General features: G+C 37.9%; 2 protein-coding genes across 2 annotated transcripts in view; both read right to left on the bottom strand.

Moving 5' to 3' along the window:
• MTHFD1L (methylenetetrahydrofolate dehydrogenase (NADP+ dependent) 1 like) overlaps positions 1 to 4,739 on the bottom strand; it is a 146,051-nt gene extending 141,312 nt beyond the window's left edge. The window contains exons 1-4 of the mRNA XM_081945648.1: positions 4,335 to 4,739; positions 2,002 to 2,086; positions 863 to 913; positions 722 to 775 (exon numbers count right to left, since the gene is read on the bottom strand). Coding sequence (XP_081801774.1) covers positions 722 to 775; positions 863 to 913; positions 2,002 to 2,086; positions 4,335 to 4,543 — 399 coding nt within the window. The 5' untranslated portion in view covers positions 4,544 to 4,739. The remainder of the gene's footprint in view (positions 1 to 721; positions 776 to 862; positions 914 to 2,001; positions 2,087 to 4,334) is intronic.
• Positions 4,740 to 9,328: 4,589 nt separating this feature from the next.
• Positions 9,329 to 24,000, bottom strand: part of PLEKHG1 (pleckstrin homology and RhoGEF domain containing G1) — an 85,083-nt gene continuing 70,411 nt past the window's right edge. The window contains exons 12-18 of the mRNA XM_081941337.1: positions 22,942 to 23,034; positions 19,554 to 19,592; positions 18,657 to 18,679; positions 17,376 to 17,561; positions 16,261 to 16,374; positions 13,710 to 15,372; positions 9,329 to 10,912 (exon numbers count right to left, since the gene is read on the bottom strand). Of these exons, the coding sequence (XP_081797463.1) occupies positions 9,861 to 10,912; positions 13,710 to 15,372; positions 16,261 to 16,374; positions 17,376 to 17,561; positions 18,657 to 18,679; positions 19,554 to 19,592; positions 22,942 to 23,034 (3,170 nt within the window). The 3' untranslated portion in view covers positions 9,329 to 9,860. The remainder of the gene's footprint in view (positions 10,913 to 13,709; positions 15,373 to 16,260; positions 16,375 to 17,375; positions 17,562 to 18,656; positions 18,680 to 19,553; positions 19,593 to 22,941; positions 23,035 to 24,000) is intronic.

The raw sequence follows: 24,000 nt of genomic DNA, 5'->3' as shown, positions 1-24,000 counted from the left end.
GCTTATTCCCAGATAATTGGATATAACACCATAGCTTTAATTTCTTTTTGAAATCCTGTTGATTTATTGTTTGACTATAATCTTGGATCAGATAATTTCCATAGAGAAATGCTTATCTTTTCAGATGTAGCTTTTGATATCTCTTGAAAAGCAACATTTAAGAAAAATAACTATTTGTGCATAGAAATGTTTCTTTTTCCACAAAGGAGTCTTTGAATTTATGCCACACTGATAGTTTTTGTTGTTGCTAATTTTGTAGTCATGCCATTGTAAAACCAGTACATATAAGTTACATAAAATGGAGCATGAGATCACTGCAGTGATAAGCCTGAAAATAATTCCCCAAATACTACTGAGTTGAAAACTTTTTATTTGATCATTTGAACATTTTACATTCAACAGCTATTGGTTTCTGATTGGCAAAGTATCTTCTGATAGCAATACAAATATAAATAAACAACTGTACTAGTTTTTATTTGGATATAACTAAAAGTTGTCATATTTAAATATCTCAGAGATATTTTATTTAGATTGAATATGTTTATGAACTAATTAAGTAATAATATGCAAGTAATACTATTTTACTCACTAACTTCATTAAATCCTGTAGCTTTTCAGAAAGTAGAGCAAATTTGCATAGGATTGAGATAATTATTTCTAAGATTATATCAAATCTAATAACACAGAATATGTAAATAAGTAGAATTTTTAAAATGTTTACCTCATTTTCAGTACTGTCATAGGGAAGACAAATATGAACAATATCCACACCAATCTAAAAGGAAAAAATGAATAAATCAATTCAACCATCTTTCAATACTTAATTTTTTTTTAGTGGAGAAAGTTTTTTCCATACTTTTACCTCTTTAGCAACGTTTCTGATAATTTCTTGTCCCAAACAATCATCACCAACCTTGGGAAAAAAAATACAAAAGGAAGATAAAATTGTAAGAGGCTAAATAAAATATTCTGATAAAGCAATGGTCTGCAAGTAATAACCGAAGTAAAAGTGGCTAGAAATCACAGATTTGAAATTGAGTCTATGATTAACTGAACTGAATACAAAATGCTTGTATTCCACAACTAACATATAAGAAGCAAATTTAGGGAGGGTTATCAAATATCTTTCACAAGATCTATGATATAAAATTGTTTTGCAAATCTTTGAAATTATTTTAGCAAAGTCTGACCCTTTCATATTCTTGCAGTAGTACAGAAGCAAAACAGATAGGGATGGAAACACAGTAGCATGATTTTCAGATATACAACAAAAACAAAACACACAAAAAATGAAAAGACTAGGAATCTGTACAGGAATATTTTAGCATTTTTTGACTCTCCAAGGTATATGGCCAGACTTTTTGCAGCAAATATGGCATTATGCATACAGGGTGGTTTCCTAAGCAGAAGATGAAACACTACGGCACAATAAGACATTGTAGTATAGTGCAGCTTTTCACACCTGATTCCATAAAGATGTGTTGGATTTTAATTCTTACAACTGCTAAGACTACGGAAACAATGGAGGGCAACAGACTGCCTGCCACTGGCATAAACCCAATGGAGCATTTGTACTAATTCCCTCTTTTAACTCCATACTGTGTTATGTTCTAAAACAGCATCCAAAATGTAGACCTGTTTTTTTAGGAGGGCTACAAAGGAAGGGATATCACCAGATCCAAAACCGTGTGATTCTTATTGAGGGAGAATGAAAATTTAAGCTCATTTGAAATTTGATTGCAATATATTACATCCACCTATTAAGGAAGTATAAGAATAAACTATTCTTACCAGCTATCTGTTCACCATGCAACAGAAATGCTTACAAAACCTCTACTTTCCACTTACCACACAGATTTTAATGCCACTGTATATTTATAGATTTCAATTTTATCAGAGGTTGGAGACATATGAATATTATGACTCCACAATATTCCTTTCTTCCACAAAACACAGCCCACTTTTGAAACTCAAATCCTGCAGATTTTATTTTTGCCTTACCTGTATAACAGAAAGTGTTGGCTTAAATTTAGGGTGTTCTTGCTTCAGTAAATGCAGGGCTTTTCTTGAGGTTTCAATGATTTCTCTTGAAATAATAATAAATGTATTAATGGGTAATATTATTTTCAACCATTATATATTGACTGAGCATAACATCATCACCCACACTAAGCCTAAAGTTGCATCATCAGACAACTTCATAAACTAATAATCCATAAGAGTTTATCTGTTCATTTTTGTTTGTCCTTTCTAATTTGTTGGAGAGTGTTGTTTGTCAGGCACCTTAATCTAGGTCAACTTTTAGTAAGTAAGAGAGTGGTGTTTAGTTTGAAGAAAATATTTCAAAAATAATTAGCAAGATAAACCATAAAACTGTAAAAACCTTCTCTATTTATTGTTGCCAGTTTCCATGTCATGTAGTTCTGATGTTCCATATTTTTTTGATGTTGCCTGACAAGAAACCTTTGGTTTCTAAACGTAAGTCTTCCTTACAACTGCCTTACAATGCAATGCAATGCATTGCAATACAATAGATACTACAGTATATCACGGAAGTGCGTATACCCCCTCACATTTTGTAAATATTTAAATGACAACACTGAAGAAATGACACTTGGCTATAAAGAAGTGAGTATGCAACTTGTATAACAATGTAAATGTGCTCTCTTCTCAAAATAATGCAACACACAGCCTTTAACATCTAAACTGCTGGCAACGCTTAAGTGATTATCACCCTTAAGTGATAATGTCCAAATGGGGACAATATTTTGTGTGACCACCATTATTTTCCTTATTATTTAATGGCTGTGTGTTGTGTTATTTTGAAGGGACAGCACATTTACACTGTTATGCAAGTTGTATACTCACTATATATATGAAGAACGGTTGCAGAAACTGGGTATGTCTAGTTTAATGAAAAGAAGGACTAGGGGAGACATGATAGCAGTGTTCCAATATCTCAGGGGTTGCCACAAAGAAGAGGGAGTCAAACTATTCTCCAAAGCACCTGAGGGTAGAACAAGAAGCAATGGGTAGAAACTAATCAAGGAGAAAAGCAACTTAGAACTGAGGAGAAACTTCCTGACAATTAATCAGTGGAACAACTTGCCTCCAGAAGTTGTGACTGCCCTAACACTGGAAGTCTTTAAGAAGATATTGGATAGCCATTTGTCTGAAATGGTATAGGGTTTCCTGCCTAGGCAGGGGGCTGGACTAGAAGATCTCCAAGGTCCCTTCCAACTCTGCCATTGTATTGTATTATACTTTGCATTGTAGCCAAGTGTCATTTCTTCAGTGTTGTCACATGAAAAGATATACTTAAATATTTACAAAATGTGAGGGGGTGTACTCACTTCTGTGATATGTCCCTTCAAAACCACAAGGCAGTTAATCCCACTTGGCAAGTACAAATCAAAGCGCATCTTTATTTATCAAAGACCAGCACAGAGTGTACAAATTATATAAAAGGCCAAAGGAAAGACAAGATGTTCTTTTTCTCTCAGCCAGCTTTTCAAGAAAGTAGTAGAACCCATTAGGACAAGGGAAACTCGAGTGATAATTGCCACGGATTTTAAAGGGGCTCATTTTCTGCTTGTGGGTAGACAACACTGGTCAGATTGCTTTTTTCCATCTGTTCTTGAACGTTGTGGGACAAGTTGGAAATATCCAGTTGAATATTAAGTACTTGGTCAGCGTAAATTGTTAAGATTTGGCGGAATATATGAGGGGTAGCCGAGTAGGTTTGGAGGCCTGCCTGTGTCTGATTGAAGCCGCTTTCCATGTCACACGGGTCCTGCGTGACATGACAGGACAGGAAATTAAAGATGAACAACGCCTGGATTATGTTATTCTATTTTATTCTATTCTATTCGGCTGCAACCACAACCAACGCAGATGCAAACAGCTGGCTCGAGAGCCGTCGTACGTGGCAAACCTTTTGAACTTCCCACTCAGTCCCGGTCCGCTAACATTCCACACTCTACAAGCCGGCAACCTCCCCCCCCCAAAAGGAGGCTAGTCACGTGGTCCGGGGGAAAACGCCCCTTTCCCTTCCTTCAGGCTGATTGGCTCCGAGAGCCGCCACTTCCCCCTTCTCCACGCCAATTTAGACGCTTTATTGCATCAGACCCAACAGCGCGAAGGCGGGGTTTGAGAACTCTCCCACGTGCGGTGCCGGCCGGCCACTTTCTAGTTATAAAAGAACGAGTGGTGAGATTAGGAAGTCGGCACCTTCTTTTTATTTATATTACATTTGTATTTATATTACATATAAATAAACGTGTACACACAACACACACACACACAATACACACGCGCGCGGTGCAGCCGCCTACCTCAGCGCGTAGCTTTGAGCGCCTTCGCTGCCGGTGCCTTGTTGCTTCTCGCCGCAGCCCCGCGTGCTGCTGATCCCTCTCCGGGGCGAGAGAGCCGCGGAGCAAGCGGGCGGCACGAGGCGCAGCCTTTTGCCAGGGAAGCCGCAGACGCTTTTCTTGGCGGGCCCCGCTGGTCTGCAGAGCAGGCGGCGTAAGGCAGAAAACCTCATTTTTGCGTGGAAAGAAGACGGCCGAGGAGTACCTTGTGGTTCCCGGCGAGCAGGAGAAGGAGGAGCTGGGCTCTGGGGAAGGACGCGAGCGGTGCGGCTGGAAGGGAGGCGGAATAGGGTGCTGGCCGCCGGACAGCGTTGGGTTGGCTCCAGCCTCTGTAGGAGGCGAGGCGGAGCCAAGCTCGGCGGAGGGAGTCGGTTGCACTTCCTTCCCGTATTGCGGGGCGAGAAATAAAGGCCTCGCAGGTAACCCAGGGCGCTGGCGAGGCTGCAGACTAGAAGGTGCTTTGTTAAAGAGGCAACTGGGCTTTTGGGTGGTGGTTCGTTTTTTTTTTTTTTTTTTGGAAGACGTTTCGCTTCTCATCCAAGAAGCTTTTTCAGCTTTGGCTGGATGGTGGGGAATGAAAGGATTTACACTCCTTGCAGACAGCTGGTCATTTGCATTCTTTTAATGACCAGCTGTCTGCAAGGTGTACAAATCCTTCCATTATCCACCGTACTGTCAGGATGAGAAGTGAAACGTCTTCAAAGAAAAACTAGAAAGTCCAGTGGCCTCTTGAAAAAACACCTTTGGGACAACCGGGACAACCTGGATGACTGAGAATCTCCATAGAAAGTAGAACGGGTTGGACATGCCTGATCCTAAGTGTGACAAGTACTGAACAGTACTGAACAGAGGTCTTGGCTTCTTCCCCCATGAGAAAATTAGTTAACTCAAAATTTTCAAGTTGCAGATTTGAGATAAATCCTAAAGACAATTTTAAAAAATTACTGATGAATTTAAAAAATAAATCCCTTGTATTGAATGCACTCCTGAGGTTGCTATGGCCATATTGTAATTTGAAAGAGAATGTATGAATTCCAATGCGGCACAGTTGGGAGATCAGAAAACAGACTGGGAGAAAGTTGGAGCAACTTATACTTTGCTTAAGAGATGTGATCATGAAGTTACCAGGAAAAAAATTAATTCTGAGAATGTTGGGGTTCTTTATATCTACCCCCAGAGGAAAATAAGTTGAACATAGGGTTGCTAGACAGAAATTGCCAGTCCATTATTCACTATAGGTAGTCTTCAACTTAACACAGTTAGGACCAGAATTTTGGTTGCTAAGTGATGTGGTCATTAAGTGAGTCATCATTTGCATAGCCCTGATTTTATGAACATTACCAGTCATTAAGTGAATCAAGTGGTTAAATGAATCGCAAGTGGATTAGGCTTCCCCCAACTGACTGCTCATGGAAAGCAGTCATTTCAAATCATAATCACTTGACTTCGTGAGTGTCAGTTGCCAGGCTCCCAGATTGCAGTCATGTGTCAGGGTGTTATGTTATGATGGTCGTAACTTCAAGGACAGATTATTGGTTACTTTTCTTGAATCCATTATAATTTAGATTTCTCAACAGTCCAGGAACTGTATGTTCTTGGCAAATTTAAGGCATTCTTTCAATTTTGTCAATGATGAAAATTCTTCCTTTTTAGGTAATAACTTTAGTGGGGCCTTAGGAATTCATGTTTTATACTTGAATGTAGACTGACTCCTGATAGCAGATTTCGTCCTAAATAGGTTATAAACTCCGGTACCATTTTAAAGTTTTCAACACAAGTCATAATACAGGTAGTCTTCAACTCACAACAATTGAGCCCAAAATAGCCATTGCTAAGTGAGATATTTAAGTGAATTTTGCCCCATTTGATAACCTTTCTTGCCACAGTTGTTAAGTGAGTCACTGCAGGTGTTAAGTTAGTAACACAGTTACTAAGTGAATCTGGCTTTCCCATTGACTTTGCTTGCCAGAAGCTGCAAAAGGTGATCACATAAGCCTGGGATATTGCAACTGTCATAAATATGAGTCAGTAGCCATTTCGATCATGTGACTACGGGGATGCTCCAATGGACATAAATGTGATAAATACTCATAAGTCACTTTTGCAGGGCCATTATAACTTCAGTCACTAAACGAACAGTTTTAAGTCGAGGAGTACCTATCTGAGGTAGCATAGATCCGAAACACTGGAAAATTTAAAACGGCAGTTGGTAGACAGTAACTGGCAATGATTGGTGTCGGCATCAGCAGTCAAACAAAAATTGAAAAATGTTTTTCCCACTATTTAAAAGAATTTGGCAGCTGTCATTTTTGGGTTTTGGATTTTGTTGCATTTGTAGCTGCTAGTAAGCTCTGGCAGCTGACCAAAGACACTGATAGTAGGTTTGCTTTGTAGACTTTGCTCCTGGCCTGTTAATTTAATTCTTAATAATTAAATAATTAAATTAAAACTGGTAGTCTAGACAGGGCTTTTTTTCAAATTAGTTGTAGTGATTTGAATATGTCTTACGGGTGCAGGAAAAGTTATTTTGAGTGAAAATATTAAAATTCATTTTGCCTAGGCCTTTCGCCACTTTGACTAGCTTACTGGGTATAGAAACCCAACATTCTTGCTATGGCTTGAATGCACTGATTTTGCATTTAAGCTTTAGTTTTTTCTTCTCCAGGCTGCTGCATGGACAGGAAAAAGACAATAATTGCAGAACAAGATAGCTGAAGCATTGGTACAGAAAAGCTTTAAAAGATATTGTTTCTTTAAAAAATAGAGCCTCTGCAACTATCTATTTCTGTGAAATTAAATAAAGTAGTTCATTAAAAAGTCTGAGGTAACTGCTGCAAGCAAGTAGTATTTATTTTTTTTCTACGCAGCACTTATAGGTTTGACATGCTTTAAAGTCAGCTTTTAAGCATAACAAAGAGAAAAAAGAACTCTTCTACATGTACATATATTTTTACATAGTCTTTACAAAATGAGTTATGTAAAAGTGCAACACAGAGGGTCTATTTCTTATCAATAGAATAAAACGGTAACACATGATATGTTGAAACTAGGAAAGTTGGTGTGAATTCACCCAGAATAAGCATCTTCATTTTGCATTTGTCCAGTAGTATAGTGCAGGTACTACTAGTAAATACAGAATAGATTTAAAAAAAACAATTAGACCTTTTTTTACAAACAGTATTACCTGGATAAAAATAAGGCTCCTCTAAAATCTCTTTAAAGTTTTGAAGGAGAGCTGTAAATTATTAAAGAGATGATATGCCTACCTGTAGAACTGGACAACAAAGAATGTACAGTACATGTGATAGCAATCTCCCTACGTACAATATTCTCTGGCCCCAATATTCTAATTTTAACAACCATTTTTTACTTTCTCCGTATTTCTGTTCTGCCCATGATAATTAATGAAGAAATGTGTAGGCCTATCTTGTCACCCAAAGGTTAACTTACATTCTGTAGATCAGGGGTGTCCAAACTTGGGAACTTTAAGACTTGTGGACTTCAACTCCCAGAATTCCCCAGCCAGCATGGCTGGCTGGGGAATTCTGGGAGTTGAAGTCCACAAGTCTTAAAGTTCCCAAGTTTGGACACCCCTGCTGTAGATGAAACAGCACCTACTTGATTCTGTTTAAACACAAGAACTTAGAAAAAATATATCCTTGGAGCAATCTGAAAATCTGAATAGAATTAGCCTTCTGAAACTGTAAATCTATTTAAAATATTTTCAGAAAAATGCGTGATCTATTGAGTTAATCAACTAACCAAATGCGAACATAATATTCACACAGGTGAGCAACGGTTTCCTTTCTATTTTGGCTACTTACGTATTTTATAAAGCACCCCCCCTCCCCAAATTAAATACTTTTGTCTAATTTTGGGGTAGCTATCTACAATCATGAACTATATAAAAAAAGTTAGAGGTGAAGTTCCTCAGCATTTTTTCATCCAGACCAGAAAAATCATTATAATTCCCTTTGCTTTTACAAAAACAATGTCTTAGGTGCTCATCCATACTGAATTTCAGCTATTTTTATTCCCTGCCAGCAAGGTTAAAAAGTACTCAAAATATACTGACGCTTGTCCCTTATATGACTACATGTTACATATTTCACTATTTCTTTTAGATTAACAACAATCCTCCAGTATAATAAAGCAGACACAACCTTCTTACTGTATCTGGATTCCTATTACTATATTTATATTATTTTACATATTTTATTAAATAAATCCCTAAATTCATATGAACTTATTTTTCATCTGCTTACTAAACACACTTTGATTTGCAGTCAGTTTTTCTACTGAAGTCGGGGCAGCTTCCTGATACAAGAAAAATAAAAGTGAACTAGCATTCTACTAAGAAAAAACATCAGAATGATGAATTTCAAAGTAATTCAAGGACCATATCTCTTTCAGTACTTATTTTAGTAGAAGGGATTGTGTACTTGCTAATTTGATGGCTTTGTCAAATCACCAAGTCACCACTCATGTCATAAAAATTCTGACTGCTGATATTCTTTTTGGTGGAATGATGTAAGAAAGCAAATCCTGCTCAGTAAAAGGTACTTCAGTTGGTACTTAGATCATTACTGTCCTTCATGTGAAGTTTGTTTGTATAGATGTATTCTCGTATTTTTTTTCAAGTGTTTCGAACTGAAGCTGCCTTACAAAAAGGGTATGTACAGCAACATAAGCAGGGGGGAAAACCCTATGCCAACCTGAAGAAGCTATTTAGTTGGTCGACCTAATTTTAAATTTTTCTCTAGATCCACTTGCATGATTGATGTTAAGACTGATAAGGGCATGCATCCAATCTCCGACTTGTTGCCAGAGATTGGAACTTATGCCCAGACTCCTTCAAATTGATGCCAAAGCCAGTAAGAAGACTTACTGGTGGGTCCTAGGTTGCTGTTGATTTGTGGGTATCAAATTTGTGAGTTGGAAACACGATTGCTTGGAGGTGGGGTAGAAATAATTTATTTAGTGCATTGGGGGGGAGGGATTTTCTAAACTAGAATTCCTGAAAAATGTTCTTGCTTGATCCCAAAGATCCATTTGGTCTGTACCATTTGCAGTTTTACTTAATTAGAACTGTGTGACAACGTAACTAGTACATACATATAACACATTAGTACATTTCAGTTGAGTCAAAGCAGTTCATTCTTCTGTGTTTAAGCAAATAAATTATGAATACATAAAGTTTAACCACTGAAGATGTTCCACCGTTCTTGTTTCTCTATGAAATTCTTGTGTATGTGGCCAGTTCTAATACACACTAAAGTTGCTAAAATTACATTGTATAGAACAAAATGACACAAATGCAAGGTATTGTTCCTATAATGGTTTGTGTTTGTTTGTATGTGTATGTGTGTACATACATACATACATACATATATCTACACACACATACACACAATGTGTCTTACAAGAACTGGTGGTCATACTATAACTATCACATTAAGGCTGAACAATGGAATTGGGGAAAAGGCAACATTAAGCAAAACTACTTGAACTGAGACACTGAAATTTTTCCCTTAGGGACTGGACAATATTCGGTTGATTACTAGATGGCACACTCCATAAGTAATCATTCAATTTGTCTGAATCATTGCATGTTGTCAAGAAAGGATCTGATAGTTTAGAAGGATCCAGCAATTTGCCACTGGGAGTTTCTAAATGAGTAGGATGTGGATTCACTTTGGGATCCAAGTCCTTTGTTTGGTTACAGAAAGTCTCTAAGTCAGATCCCTCATCTTCGGATTTAATTTCAACATAGTCATCATCATCTCCTTCTCCATTGTCAGTATCTTTGAAATTACTAAAATAATTGTGAGTTGCTATTTGTGCATTTGAGGGCAAGTTCCTTTTCACTCTCAGAATTTTCTGAGAATCTTGTAGAATAACATCTGAGACATTTTCTGAGGTCTGCTTTGTCCCATCGCATGTTGAATGGCCAGGGGTGGCAACAGACACTGACTCTTGACAGTGGTCAGTCAGACATTTTTTGTTGGAATGCAAATGCTTTTTCTTCATTTCAGGTGGATAATTGATTGATTCTTCAGACTTGTTGAGCACAATGGAGCAAGAGGACTGTGATCTGCTATATGCTGATGGCCTTGTACTGCTCTCTGTCCTGCCTAAAGAATTATAAAGGTGGCTGTGATACAAGTTCTCTTTATTGGGTTGATTTATAATGGTACTCCACCTTTGTGCAGGAATGTGTGGACAAAGGGGAGTCTGAAAGGAAGGCACTGAGCAGGTTACAGGTCTCACATTTGGCATCCCCCCCATTTCTATAAGGGAGCTTTTTGTCTTCAGGTGAGGAGTTTCTGGCCAAGGAGAAAAGTCAGAAAGTTCTCCATTACTATATGTTGAATGCAAAAGCCAATTTTCAGCTTTTAAGCATTCTGCAGCTAAGTGAGACGTAGACACAGGTGAAGAATATCTTATGTTTGCTTCTTGAGAAGTAATCTTCTGTGTTTTGGGTGAGGTTTCCCGGAATACAATTTGATCATATAGTTGAGAATATTCAGCAATTCTTGCACCTAAAAAACAAAGATAAGTTTTAACTAGCCTTAATAAATAATGATGACATCACCAGTACAAGTTAACATTTCCTGATTTTAACGTGCTATTACTGCAAAACAAATATAGATGAACATCTGATCTTAGACACAGATATCTTTTCCCCCCATTTCCTATGCTTTCTCCTCCATCTTCTCAAGAAGGATGTCTCTGGAGCAAACTAGGGTATATGAAGTTCATGCAACCAGAAGCCTAAATGAAATCCATCTGTATAACATACATACCCCTTAATTTTATTTTTGTTGCCTTCAAGTCAATGTTGACTTCTGGCAACTGCTTGAACTCATCCATGAAATTTTCTTGGCAAGGTTTGCTTTTTAAAAATGATTTGCCATTGCCTACTTCCTAGGACTGAGAGTGACTGATCAAGGCCACTCAGCTGGCTTCATGCCTAACGTGGCACTACAATTTATGGTTCCCAGGTTTTAGATGGATGCTTTTAACCACTATATCAAACTGACTGTAGCATCCATGATGACATAGTGTGCTCACTTCAGGGAGGAGGGATCAAGCATGGAGCTAGCCTGGAGTCACTCTGCACAATTGAAAAAGGGCTAAGGTCAACCTGCCCTAAATTCCCTGAAGCCTTATCTACCGTATATTTCGGAGTATAAGACACACTGGAGTATAAGATGCACTGGAGTATAAGACGCACTGGAGCATAAGACTCACCAAGATTTTGAAGAGGCAAATAAAAAAAAAGTTTTTGCACTCTACAGACCTCACAAAAACAGCTGTTTTTTTGTGAAAACGGGCCCATTTTTTTTTCAAAAAAAGGGCTTGAATAGCCTTTAGGAGGCTTGTAGAGTGCTCCTGAGGGGGCCACAAACGGGCAAAAATGGCACATTTTTCGCAAAAATTGGCCGTTTTTGTCAAAAAAAAGGCATGCATAGCCTTTAGGAGGCTTATAGAGTGTTCCTGCAGGTGGGGGGGGGGCAAAATTGAACAAATAATGGCCTGCGAATGCTACGTTAATTGTTCCAAAGAGTAGGCTGCCAAACTGCGGAGATTCATATATTATAGCCAGAAAGTAATTAGCTTGAACTGTGCATGTATAGGTCCAGTTGTTGATGCCTGACAACTACTGCTACATAATTTCGTCTATCATTTCTTCTACATACTTATTCCTGTAACTACATCCAATCAGTTTTCTGTCTTCCGATACTAAAGTAAAGTCATATGATGGTATCTAGGAAGTGCACCTTTTTGCAGTGATCCCTGACCAGTGGAACACCCTCTTCTCTAGTGGTCTGGCAGGCCTCCACCCTCCTAGGCGTCTGGAAGGCCTTGAAGAACTAGCTCTTCCCACAAGCATTAGATTAGGGAGTGGCTGGAGTCCAGCAATTCTAAATGTCAATGATAAGGGAAGATAATCTGTTTTTGAGTACCATGAGGTTTTTGGGGATTTTTAAATGGGTTTTTTAAATATATATTTTTACTCCTGTTCTGTTTTTTGTGTGAGCCAACCAGAATTATTATATATAAGATGGGAGGCACATAAATCCAACCAATCAGGCAATATTTTTCAAGGCATTTCTGTGTATTATCTGTTCTCAAAACATGGTTGCTCTCTCTTCATTTGCACAATGAAAACCCACTATTCTTTAATGACACTATAACTAGCCCTCTTAACATTCCCCACAGCCAATATAAATATATATTTTTTTCCACAATAAAATGTCTGGAGAAGACAATAAAACTGAGTATTATTGGTACATTCATCACTTCAAGCAAATATGAGCAAAATACAACATTTATGTTTATATGTTTGTCTCGTAACCTTTTTTTTTAATTAAATGAAGTTACGCAACTGTTTAGAATTTATGGTAGGAATGTTCTTAAATGCATTGAGAAACTCACTGCTTTTCTGATTTAAATTAGACATGTGGCTTTATTTAGAAGCCAATTAGTTAATCCGGTGCTATAAAATTCAAATCAGAATAAGAGAGTTGGAAGGGAGCTTGGAAATACAATACAATAAAATCTTCTAGTCCAACCCCATGCTCAGGCAGGAAGCTCTATAGTATTTCAGAAAATGGCTATCCAACATCTTCTTAACGACTTCCAGTGTTGGGGCATTCACAACTTCTGGAGGCAAGTTGTTCCACTGATTAATTGTTCTAACTGTCAGGAAATTTCCCCTCAGTTCTAGGTTGCTTCTCTCCTTGATTTGTTTTCATTCATTGCTTCTTGTCCTGCCTTTAGGTGCTTTGGAAAATAAGTTTACCCTCTCTTCTTTGTGGCAGCCCCTGAAATATTGGAACACTGTTATCATGTCCCCCCTACTCCTTTTTTCCATTAAACTGGACATACCCAATTCCAGCAACTGTTTTATATACAGTATGCTTTAGCCTCCATTCCCCTAATCATTTTGTTGCTCTTCTCTGTACTCTTTCTAGTGTCTCCACATCTTTTCTACATCATGGCGACCCAAACTGGATGCAGTATTCCAAGTGTGGCCTTACCAAGGCATTATAAAGTGGTATTAACACTTCACGTGATCTTGATTCTATCTCTCTGTTTATGCAGCCTAGAACTGTATTGGCTTTTTTGACAGCTGCTAATGCTGTTGGCTGCATTAACAGAGGAATAGATCTTACTCATAATGAAAGAAATGCTAGCATAAGTATATTAATTGGACTTTTTCAGTCAATTCAAAGAAATATTAACCAATGGATGGGTAAAGTATACCCATAAGTCATTGTGTTCAAGCATTCAACAGATCAGTTTAAAAAATGAGGGAAAATATAAGTATACCAATGGCAGGTCCACCTTGTTTCTTCTCTTCTAAAATGGCTGCTAAGTCCTTGTGCTTTGATTTCTGTTGCCGACTCGGAAATTGTTCTTGCTCTGCACTTTTTACTTTCAAAAACTGATTCGCTTTCTTGATTTTTTGACTGTACTGTCTTGCCATCATAAAAACACGGTTCTTTGTTTTATCCACAGAATCCAGTTCACCATTAGTATCTATTGTATTTACTGTGCAGAATATATTATTGGGAGATTCGTAAAGGCTATCAGCCAAACCTCTGTCATTTGAGAGTGAAGATCTGTTGAGATCTATTAGTGAATTTGCTTTATATGATGTTGCCTCTTCAAACTTAATGTTGGCTTCACTTAACCTGGCTACCTTGTTTGGCAAAGTTTTTGACAAAACACTTTTTTCTGGTAGTGGGAGCATAGTCAATGAATATTTTATATCTTTATTTGGTCCACCAGTAGTTCTGCTAGATGTTTGATTATCAACCTCATCTTTGCAGACAGGAAAAGCCGCAAGGACATGATCCCGTGCCTTTTCTTCATTTTTCTTGATATAATTCTCCAGGTCATTCCAGATTTCATCTACTTCCTCTGATAATTTATCTGCAACAGACTTGTGAGAGTGTGAATCAGAATTTGAGGAACTCTCTGCCAAACTTAAGCGGCCACGATCTAATGGAACGTAATGATAGGGATTTTCATCTTCACTGAATTGGAGGCTTTCTTCAGAAACAAATTGTCGGAACTGGTTACAGCATGCAAAATCTGTTTCCACACCCAGAAAACTTCTCTTTTTGGAACATTTAAGGTGATCACTTTTGAAATTTGATGCTGACTCTTCTGGAAGGCCTATGGTATCATAGATATTTTCCTCACTAATCCTTAATTCATAAGACCTTACAGATGAAGGCTCTCTCCTGGGAATGGCTTCATTTCTTCTAGGAATACAAGTCCTGTTTTGAGATGCTTGAGTTTTTTTGAAAGAATAGTCTTGGTCATATGTCTCATAGAGTGAATCTTTAGCTGACCCTTGTGGGGCACGGTTGGACTCTTCCCTCTGAGCCAGCCCCATTAACTTCAAATCTTCGAAACTTATGTTGTCATAGACATGATCTATGTCATCTATAGTCAATTCTTCTGAAGATTCCTGACATTCTTGAAGATTGTCCATGTCACTTCTGGAGTTTTTAATTTCATTCCAAGAGGCACTTTGATCATGGTAATTCTTTCTATATCTTGCTCCAGTTTTACTTTCACCAGCGCTGCTGGCCCGCCTCATAATTCTATTGGAGTTCAGGTTGGAAATATCATTTTTATGAACTAGTCCTAAATGCCAACTGCAAGGACGGTTTGATGGGCTCCTTTCTTCACATGCAATGGAAGTTAAATTGGATGTGGAGTCTGATGGCATGAACATTTGGTAATCATCATCATCATCATCTATATTGTCTTGCAGAGGTCGTCTACTTGGGAACAATGCTTGCCGAATCTGATGGTCTGTCCAGATGTTTCTCACTGCAGATGTTCTCCCCAAAATATTTGCCACAAATGGGTTGTTTTGGGGAGTAAATTGTTCAGATAACCGACTATCCTCATTGCAGGAAAATGAAAGCTTTGTGTTCATCTGGGAAGGAGTTTCATCTGTACGTTTTTGGGAGTTCTGTGAAATTTTCAAATATAGAATATTATTAATCAGTATTCTAATCACATCAATGCTAATCATGAACTTAGTTCTAAAATTTCTGATTCTTGTGTAGCCAAAATGATACTTCCTTAAATTGCATAGGATGGAGCCACTACTAGTTCTGTTGTATTCTAAGGTTTAAGACGTATACTCTTGTTCATTCTATTATGAAAACCATAACTAAATAACATGCAAGGAACCAGGATACCAGAGAGTTCTTGCTTGCTTGCAAACCTTTATGTTTGTATGTACACATAAAATGATATTTTTCTATAAGCACCTTGTGCCTTTTGAAACCCAAAATTTGGAAAGTTGATGATATGTCCACAGAGTTGGAACCGAATCTTATAATGCTACTTCATCCTGACTCATATTTGGACGTAAGCTTGTTTTAATAAGCATTAAGTAGAACCTATTGATTATCAACATTTTTTCTTTTCCAGGGATAATTCACAGAGAAGGGCATAATATAGATAATAGTATTAAATGATCCCATACAACTTTTTATTTTTATCGATTATTATCTTTCAGCCTCTGATTTTTCTCCCCTTTTTACTTCATTTGCATCTCTCAACACATGAAAAAATCAGTTTTCTATGATATTTTTAAAGGAAATTATTGGAATTTGAATGGTTTCATATCCATGTCCACATACATTTCTTAATATCATTACAGACATGGCTTAGCACTCACTTTCCTTGGATATTATTTCTGCTTGTTATTCTAAGCTACATCTCTGATGTTCTCTGGTAAACTCCCATCCGAATATTAAACTGTTAATCCAATCATATTTACTATGGTTGTTTTAGCTCAACCAGATCCGGTTAGGTGCTACCCTGATGATTTCACAACTTTTTCAATTACCTGAATTTCACATATGTTGAGATTAAAAGTCCTTCGTTTCTCAAAATTTTCAGTAACTTGACTATTCAATCTTTTGCGGCCTCCCTTTGGTTTTTGCTGAAAGTGTTGAGTGCTCTGTGGAAATGGGTGAATATTAAACTATATGTCTAATTTCAGCCAAAGTAAAGCCTAGCAACATTCTGATTTCAACAAGTAGATGCTATATTTCAACTGATACCATGGAAGACTCTTTTTGTATGATTCTTCTATCTACACTGAGATCTACGATGGTCTTATGGAGTAAATTCAAACAAGATTTCTTTGGAACTGTTGTCATTATGTTCAAATATTGGTAACACACCAATATATGCAAACAGTTAAATTAATGAATGTTGGTAGGATGAAGGGGGATCAACAAGGAGAGGAAATTACATCTTCAACTATACTTTCTGCATCTCACTTTTTTTATATCATGTTTCTCAGTCTTTTTCCCTTATTCAGTCTTCTCTTTTGTTTTTTGTTTTTTATTCTTTCATGTGTTCACTCTCTCAGCACATTACCACATTTCTTTCTGTTAGCTCAATATAACCATTGAGGGTTGGAAAGAAATTCTTTTGAGAGAATTCCTCCCTTTATTGCTAAGCTCCATGGCAGAGGACATAATACAACAGTGGTTGAAGATCTCAGAAATTCCTACTGTATTCCCCCAATGGTTAGGATGCAGATGTGAAAATATTAACCACCTCTGTTAAATGATTTGGGTTGCTGAAAGCTAAAGCAAGGATACCCCATTGTATATTCAGCTTAGTATAGTTCATGGAGCCATTCTACATACCCTGTTTCCCCGAATATAAGACCTCCTCGGATAATAAGCCCAACCAGGCTTTTGAGAGCGTGTGCTAAAATAAGCCCTCCCCCCAAAATAAGCTCTCCCCGAAAATATTGCAACACAGCAGCAGCCATGAGGTGACCCCGCTCGCCGCCTCCTGCACCTCAAAAATAATAAGGCCTCCCCGAAAATAAGGCCAAGTGCTTATTTTGGGGGTCAAAAGACTGTTTTTAGGAAAACACAGTATGATACTGAATATTAATGGATCAATGTGTTCTCTCCCCATTTCATGAAATAAGGTGCTTACTTGTTCGGTCTCTTCTTCATCATCAGCATCTGTCTGATCTGTAACATCTGTGAGAATATTATCCTCCTGACCACTGCTATAGGCTGCTTCATTTGAATCTAGTCGTTGGCAATTCAGTGAATGATTCTTCCTGGGACTGAGGAATAACTCAGTCTGAGATAGCAGGGCTCCTTCAGTACTCATCCGCTAGGGGAAGAGCGGGAAAAAAATACAGATTTAAGTATTCCATATTCTGTACTATGCAGTTCGCCTTTTATATAGCCTAGCAGAGTATCCAGAGCAGCCCACAATGCTCTTCCTCTCCATGTTACTTTGCTATTAAAATCATGCTTTTTTAAAAGCAATTTATCTTGTCTTTATTTTTTAAATGATTTTTAAAAGAACGATTCAATGATTCTGCCTGCTGTGGTCCTTGGTCTTCACATCTGGCCCTCAACATATTGCCCAAAGACTGGGGTGGCCTTTGAAATCCTCCAATCCTGCTTTAAAAATATGTCTTGTACATTGTGGCGTGCTTTGCAGAGCATGCATATGTACACTTTTTAAAAAATCATTTCACGTATATTCTCACGCACAGCTTTTAGCTTGGAAGATACATATTCTAACTCTTCTTGATCTTTAAGGTGTGCCCTCTGCTGTTTTTGCATATAGTAATCGCCTTTGTTTTAACATTTAACTGTTTGCTCCTGTTCCTGATCTCCTCCTCTTTTGCAACATGGTCATTAAAATATTTACATTAAAATGTTGTTTGTTTCGATGTACTTCAAAACAGAAAAAAAGGGTAAAACTTCCAAAATTTTAATTTAAGAGCATAGACAGATGACAGACAGAGAGACAGTCCTTGACTTACAACAGTTCATTTAGTGACTGTTCAAAGTTACAACGGCACTGAAAAAAGTGACTTATGACTGTTGAGACCCAATGTCACGTGATTAAAATTCAAATGCTTGGCAACTGACTTAATTTATGATGGTTGCAGTGCAACTATTGCTACCTACTGACAAAGTCAATGGAGAAGCCAGATTTATTGAACAACCCTGCTACTAACTTAACAACTGCAGGGATTCACTTAACAACTGTGGTAAGAAAGATTGTAAATGGGACAAAATTCATTTAACAAATGTCTCACTTAGCAACAGAAATTTTGGGCTTAGTTGTGGTTGTAAGTTGAGGACTACCCATAAATAGATAGATGATAGATATGCTTTCAATGTCATGGGTAATATTCAAGATCTGTTTTTTAAAAAACTGCCAGTTCCTTCAATAAACAATATAGCTTACCTTTTGCAAATTTGGGTCCATTTCTGAAATGATTGAAAAACAAACGTAAGTATCATATGGTGACTTGCATTTATAATAACTTTTAGTATTCCACTTTATCCAGGGAGAATAAAAATAAATTTAGGAACGCTTAAATTTATGTTTTGGTAGAGGATGGGAAAGATATTTTAGAAAACATTTCTTCCCTATAGAAAAACTATTCAGCTGCTTAGTTAATTCAATAGAATTTATTCATTGCAGGAAAAAGTGCTTCAGAAACAGCTAATAGGTAGCACAGTACTGTAGTGACTTTAATGCCCAATAGAATTAAAAAGGTTAAGATAAAGAAAGAAAGCAATGAGAAATCTTCCTCTTAATAAGGCATGCATGTCTCTGTTTTCTTGTTTTCATTTAGAGGAGGAAATAATGTAATTTAAGGCTAGGCAGTGTGGGAACACCAATGCAAAACCAGCCTGCAACTCTTTAAAGCAGCCCCATTTTTAAAAATAGCAGTATGATCCAGTTAAAGCAACAACAGAAGTTTAATTACAGCAGAGTAATTAATGGCAGCCTGAAGTAGTGTAAATGATGCCTTCAGTGTAAATTTACCACAGATGGGTATCTTTAGTTCAGTCACATTTGTAAGGATTGGTGAGTGGATGCCATTTATAGCACCACTTTTGCCATTTAATGCTTACAAACTCAGGGGCTGGAAATGTTTTCCTGCTCATTTGAGAAGTTGCTATTCTTCACAATTTTGTATTGTTTGTGATACACATCTTTATTAAGACTTGATGTTATTTCCTATATAAATTCTATATAAAAGTTAATTACATGGATAATTTCAGTGAAATGTGCCATGCTTAAATATGCATTGTAACTAATGTATATCTTGTATTTTGATATCATGTAACTTACCACTTGATTTTGTGATTTTATGAACTCTGGAAGAAGGCTCTGTGTGGAAAACATGTACTTATTAATATTTTTATTTTTAAATGTTGTAAAATGTTATTATGTATTATTATTTAATTTTATATGCCTCTTATACCCAGATACATTCAGCTTTTGCCACTACCAAGCTGAAATTACAAAGGTTCCTGGAAATGGAATTCTTAGATCTTGATGTGGCTGCTGAAACCAAACTACTTCAACAGATTTCCTATACAACTCTACCTGAAAAATAAAGGAATCTATTTCAGGAGGGAATTAACCACTATACATTTCAATGTTATTCAACTGCACTACAGAGAAACTTATCATGCTTTCAAAATGTGAGATTCATTAGCGCAAGATTGACAAGCAGTGTTAATGATAACTTGGTTTTATCCCTTGGTCTTTAAAGTAAATGGCTTTTAGATACTCTATCTTCCTAGAACAGGAGTGTCAAACTGGTGGATGTGTTACATGCAAGCCAAGCCCACCCAGCTCCGCGAAGGGAGAAAATGTCACGATACATCATGTGACGGCAACGTGACGCTGCGAGTTTGACACCCATGTCCTAGAGGATCAAAGCCCTTCTAGTATCTCAGAAGAAGCAAGTGCTGTTCCATCTCAGCTGAAGAGAGAAGTTGCTAAGTGAAAACCGAGTCTGCATATATCCTGGCTTAATATCTGCAGTGGGAACACCACACAGGCACTTCATGGTTTGTTGGAGAGACTAGCCAAGCCGGGGGGCGGGGTGGGGAGAAGTCAAGCAGAAAAATAGAGTGTACTCTTTACATAGGCACACAAGAAGGCAAGATCCAATTGGTTATCATTGAACCTTATCTAGTCTGGCCCAAACCACCAGTCTGGGTAGATTCCTCTGAAATAGGCATGAGAAATAAAATAACTACTGCATTTTTCAGAGTATAAGACACACTTTTTTCCTCAAAAAAGAGACTGAAAATCTGGGTGCGTCTTATACACCAAATACAGCATTTTTTGCCTCCCGAAGCCCTGCCCCCTCCACCAAAATGGCCTTGCATACCCTTATGGATGCTATCAGAGAGCTCCTGGGGGCTGGGGAGGGCAGAAATGAGAAAAAACGGCCCTTTTTTGCCCCCCCCCGGCCCCCAGCAGCACTCTATAAGCCTCCATAAGGCTATGCATGCAATTCTTTTGACAAAAAAAGGCCCATTTTCGTGAAAAATTGGCCTTTTTTATTCATTTTTGCCTCCCCAGGGGCACGCTGCAAGCCCCCCCATAGCCATAAGGCTATTCATGCCTTTTTTTAAAAAAAAAACTGGGCCTATTTTCATGAAAAACGGGCCATTTTTGGGAGGTTTGCAGAGTGCAAAAACTTTTTTTCCTTTTGGAAAGCTCTAACTGATTGATGAGAATTACATTGGTCAAGTGCTGCCCAGCAGAAACAAAGTCTTAGGTACTGCAGATTGTCAGCGATTTCCTTCTCCAGCACATGGATAAATACACCTGGAAACATCTACCTACCTACCTACTCTTTCTCTCTCCCTACCTACCTAATGTATTTCTCTCTCTCTCCTCTACCTACCTACATACCTACCTACTCTCTCTCTCCCTACCTATCTTCTGTATTTCTCTCTCTCTCTCCCCCCTCCTCTATCTACCTACCTACATACATTCTCTCTTTCTCTCCATACCTACCTACTGTATTTATCTCTCTCTCTCTATTTCTCTCTCTCTATTCCTTTATCTACCTACCTAACTACTATCTCTCTCCCTCCCTCCCTACTGTATTTCTCTCTATTTCTCTCTCTCTAACCCTCTACCTACCTACCTACCTACCTACCTACCTACCTACCTACCTACCTACCTACACACTTTCTATCCCTACCTACCTACTGTTTTTAACTTTCTTTCTCTCCCTCTCTCTCCCTCTACCTACCTACCTACTTTTTTAAAAAAAATGCCTCTTCAAAACCTTGGTGCATCTTATAGTCAGGTGTGTCTTATACTCTGAAAAATACAGTAATTGATGTCTTTGTGTAGGCTTGGGCCTGACACCACTCTTCTAAAAAGAGAAGGCACAAGGCAGCTGAGGCCAGACAAAAAATTACTGCATGGATACCAGTAGAGGTGGGTTTGAAGCCTCTGAAATTGTATGTGGAAAAGGTGACTAGTTTTATTTGGTATAATCAGCCTTTATGTAGGGCACAGGGCAAGGAGCCATTTATATCAGTCTATCTCATCTCCATTTCTTCCACCAGGAAAAGCAACATTTTTTTGGGAGACTAGTGAATTCAACCAGAAATGATGAATGTATCATATTTTGTATTTTATAAAGATGAGTATGTTACAAAGGTATCTGTTGTATACTTTATATATCTGCACATAAAAATATCACATATGTAGATTATTTAAAAAATGAAGTGTGGATTTGTGAGAGAAACAATTCTGCTCAAACAAGTTATTTGCAATGCAACCTCATGTGGCTATTCAGTAACAAACCCCACTACCGAGTGTAATGGCAAGCTACTACTAAATTGTGAAGTTAATATTTTTACCATAATATGGCCAGCATGTATCAGTGGTGGGTTGCAGGCAGTATGCACGTACCGGTGCCTGCCAGAAGCAGCAGCCACCGTACCGATCGGTGCTTTGGAGGGCCCACCTGCCCGCCCTCATTCCTTCCCTGTATTTGAAGGAAACTGGCCATCTGTGCACACACGCGCAGCGTACGGCTCCTGCGCGATGCTCCACCGAGCAGCTGGAGCGTTGCAGGCGGTAGGTGCACATGCGTGCACAGCATGCATGCCTGTGGTGCATGCCCAGCTCCCATTGCATCTTACCAGTTGCAACGGAAGCCGAAACCCACCACTGGTATGTATATATGAATTCTTTAAAGATCATTCCTACTGTGACTCACATTACAACTTTAATATTGCTTTTATTTTCAGTCTTAAATCTGTATTTTATTCCTATGAAATTTGAAACTCTTTCAATTCCATTCTAATTGTAAATATAAAAGGTAAAGGCTCCCCTCGCACTTATGTGCTAGTTGTAGGGGACAGTGCTCATCTCCGTTTCAAAGCCGAAGAGCCAGCATTGTCCAAAGACGTCTCTGTGGTCATGTGGCCAGCATGACTAAACACCGAAGGCACACAGAACGCTGTTACCTTTCCACCAAAGTGATCTCTATTTTTCTACTTGCATTTTACATGCTTTCGAACTGCTAGGTTAGCAGAAGCTGGGACAAGTAATGGGAGCTCACTCTGTTACGTGGCACTAGGTATTTAAACCGCCGAACTGCTGATCTTTCTGATCGACAAGCTCAGCGCCTTAGCCACTGAGCCACTGCATGCCTAATTGTAAATATAAGCACACCTAAAGCAAAATTTATTACCTGATTTCCTTCTCATCCTTTGAGGAGTAATGCCCTCTTTAGAGTTACTTGAAGTTTTCATTTCTTCTGGGCTGTAATGGAACCCTGGGTGATCTATTTTTAAAAAAAGATTTTTGATTTTGAAAGTAATGCTTTATGTATAAGATTCAGCCACAACTACGCTTTTCAATGATCTGCCACAATGGAGTGCAATCAGGAAATATGATTCATGCTGAGATTTATATAGGTACATGCAGCTAAAGGCAGAAATCACAACACATCAGAATAGGATTCATTTGTCCCCTTCAAGAAAACCCTTTAATTTTCTTTCTTATAATAATAATAATTCTCCAGAGATGACCCAATCTTTTTAGGCAAGTTTCACAGCTCTTGGTAAAGTAGGCATGCTGAAGGAATTCACATGTAGCCTTAACAGATGATTGGCAGGGTATAGTAAAACATGGACTGAACATAAAAACAATAGTTATCACATAATATTTTTGATCATCTGACATGCTACTGGATGCAAACAAGCCACATCATGGCACAACTCTTTCTATACACCTACACCCACACCCACAATGTTATACAACACAGTGGAAAACAGATTGTGGACATATCAATACAAGAATACAAAAATATTATTTAAAAGGTTCTTCAATAAATTTAATCCCACTCACACGTACAGGGAAAAATAAAATATACAGGTTAAGCATAGCTATAATCTCTCCTTATTTCTCAGGAAGGACAATGTCTCTGAACTATACAAGCTCCCCATATGTACAGACACAGACAGATAATATACACAAATGCACACCCATCCACCAAGAACCTTTTATTGTATATAAGAGGAAGTTAAAAAGAAAATATCTTAACAGGCCTTTGAAAATATCTTCACATAACAACATTGTAACACTTAAACTGCAGATTAAGGATGTTTGTGGGAATTTTATTATGTTACATGGGCAGCTAAACAACTTGATCTGCAGTCCTACATTACAAATAGGACACCTACAAAAGTCACATTGTCTGGAAACAGAGTGAGCCAGTTATCTTTTGTGAGTTTGCATAATAGCAACA

Source organism: Natrix helvetica (genome assembly GCF_964273705.1).
Source record: "Natrix helvetica genome assembly, chromosome: 2".
Taxonomy (NCBI): domain Eukaryota; kingdom Metazoa; phylum Chordata; class Lepidosauria; order Squamata; family Natricidae; genus Natrix; species Natrix helvetica.
Note: the sequence above shows the minus strand (reverse complement) of the source record. Positions and strands in the feature narration are given on the sequence as shown.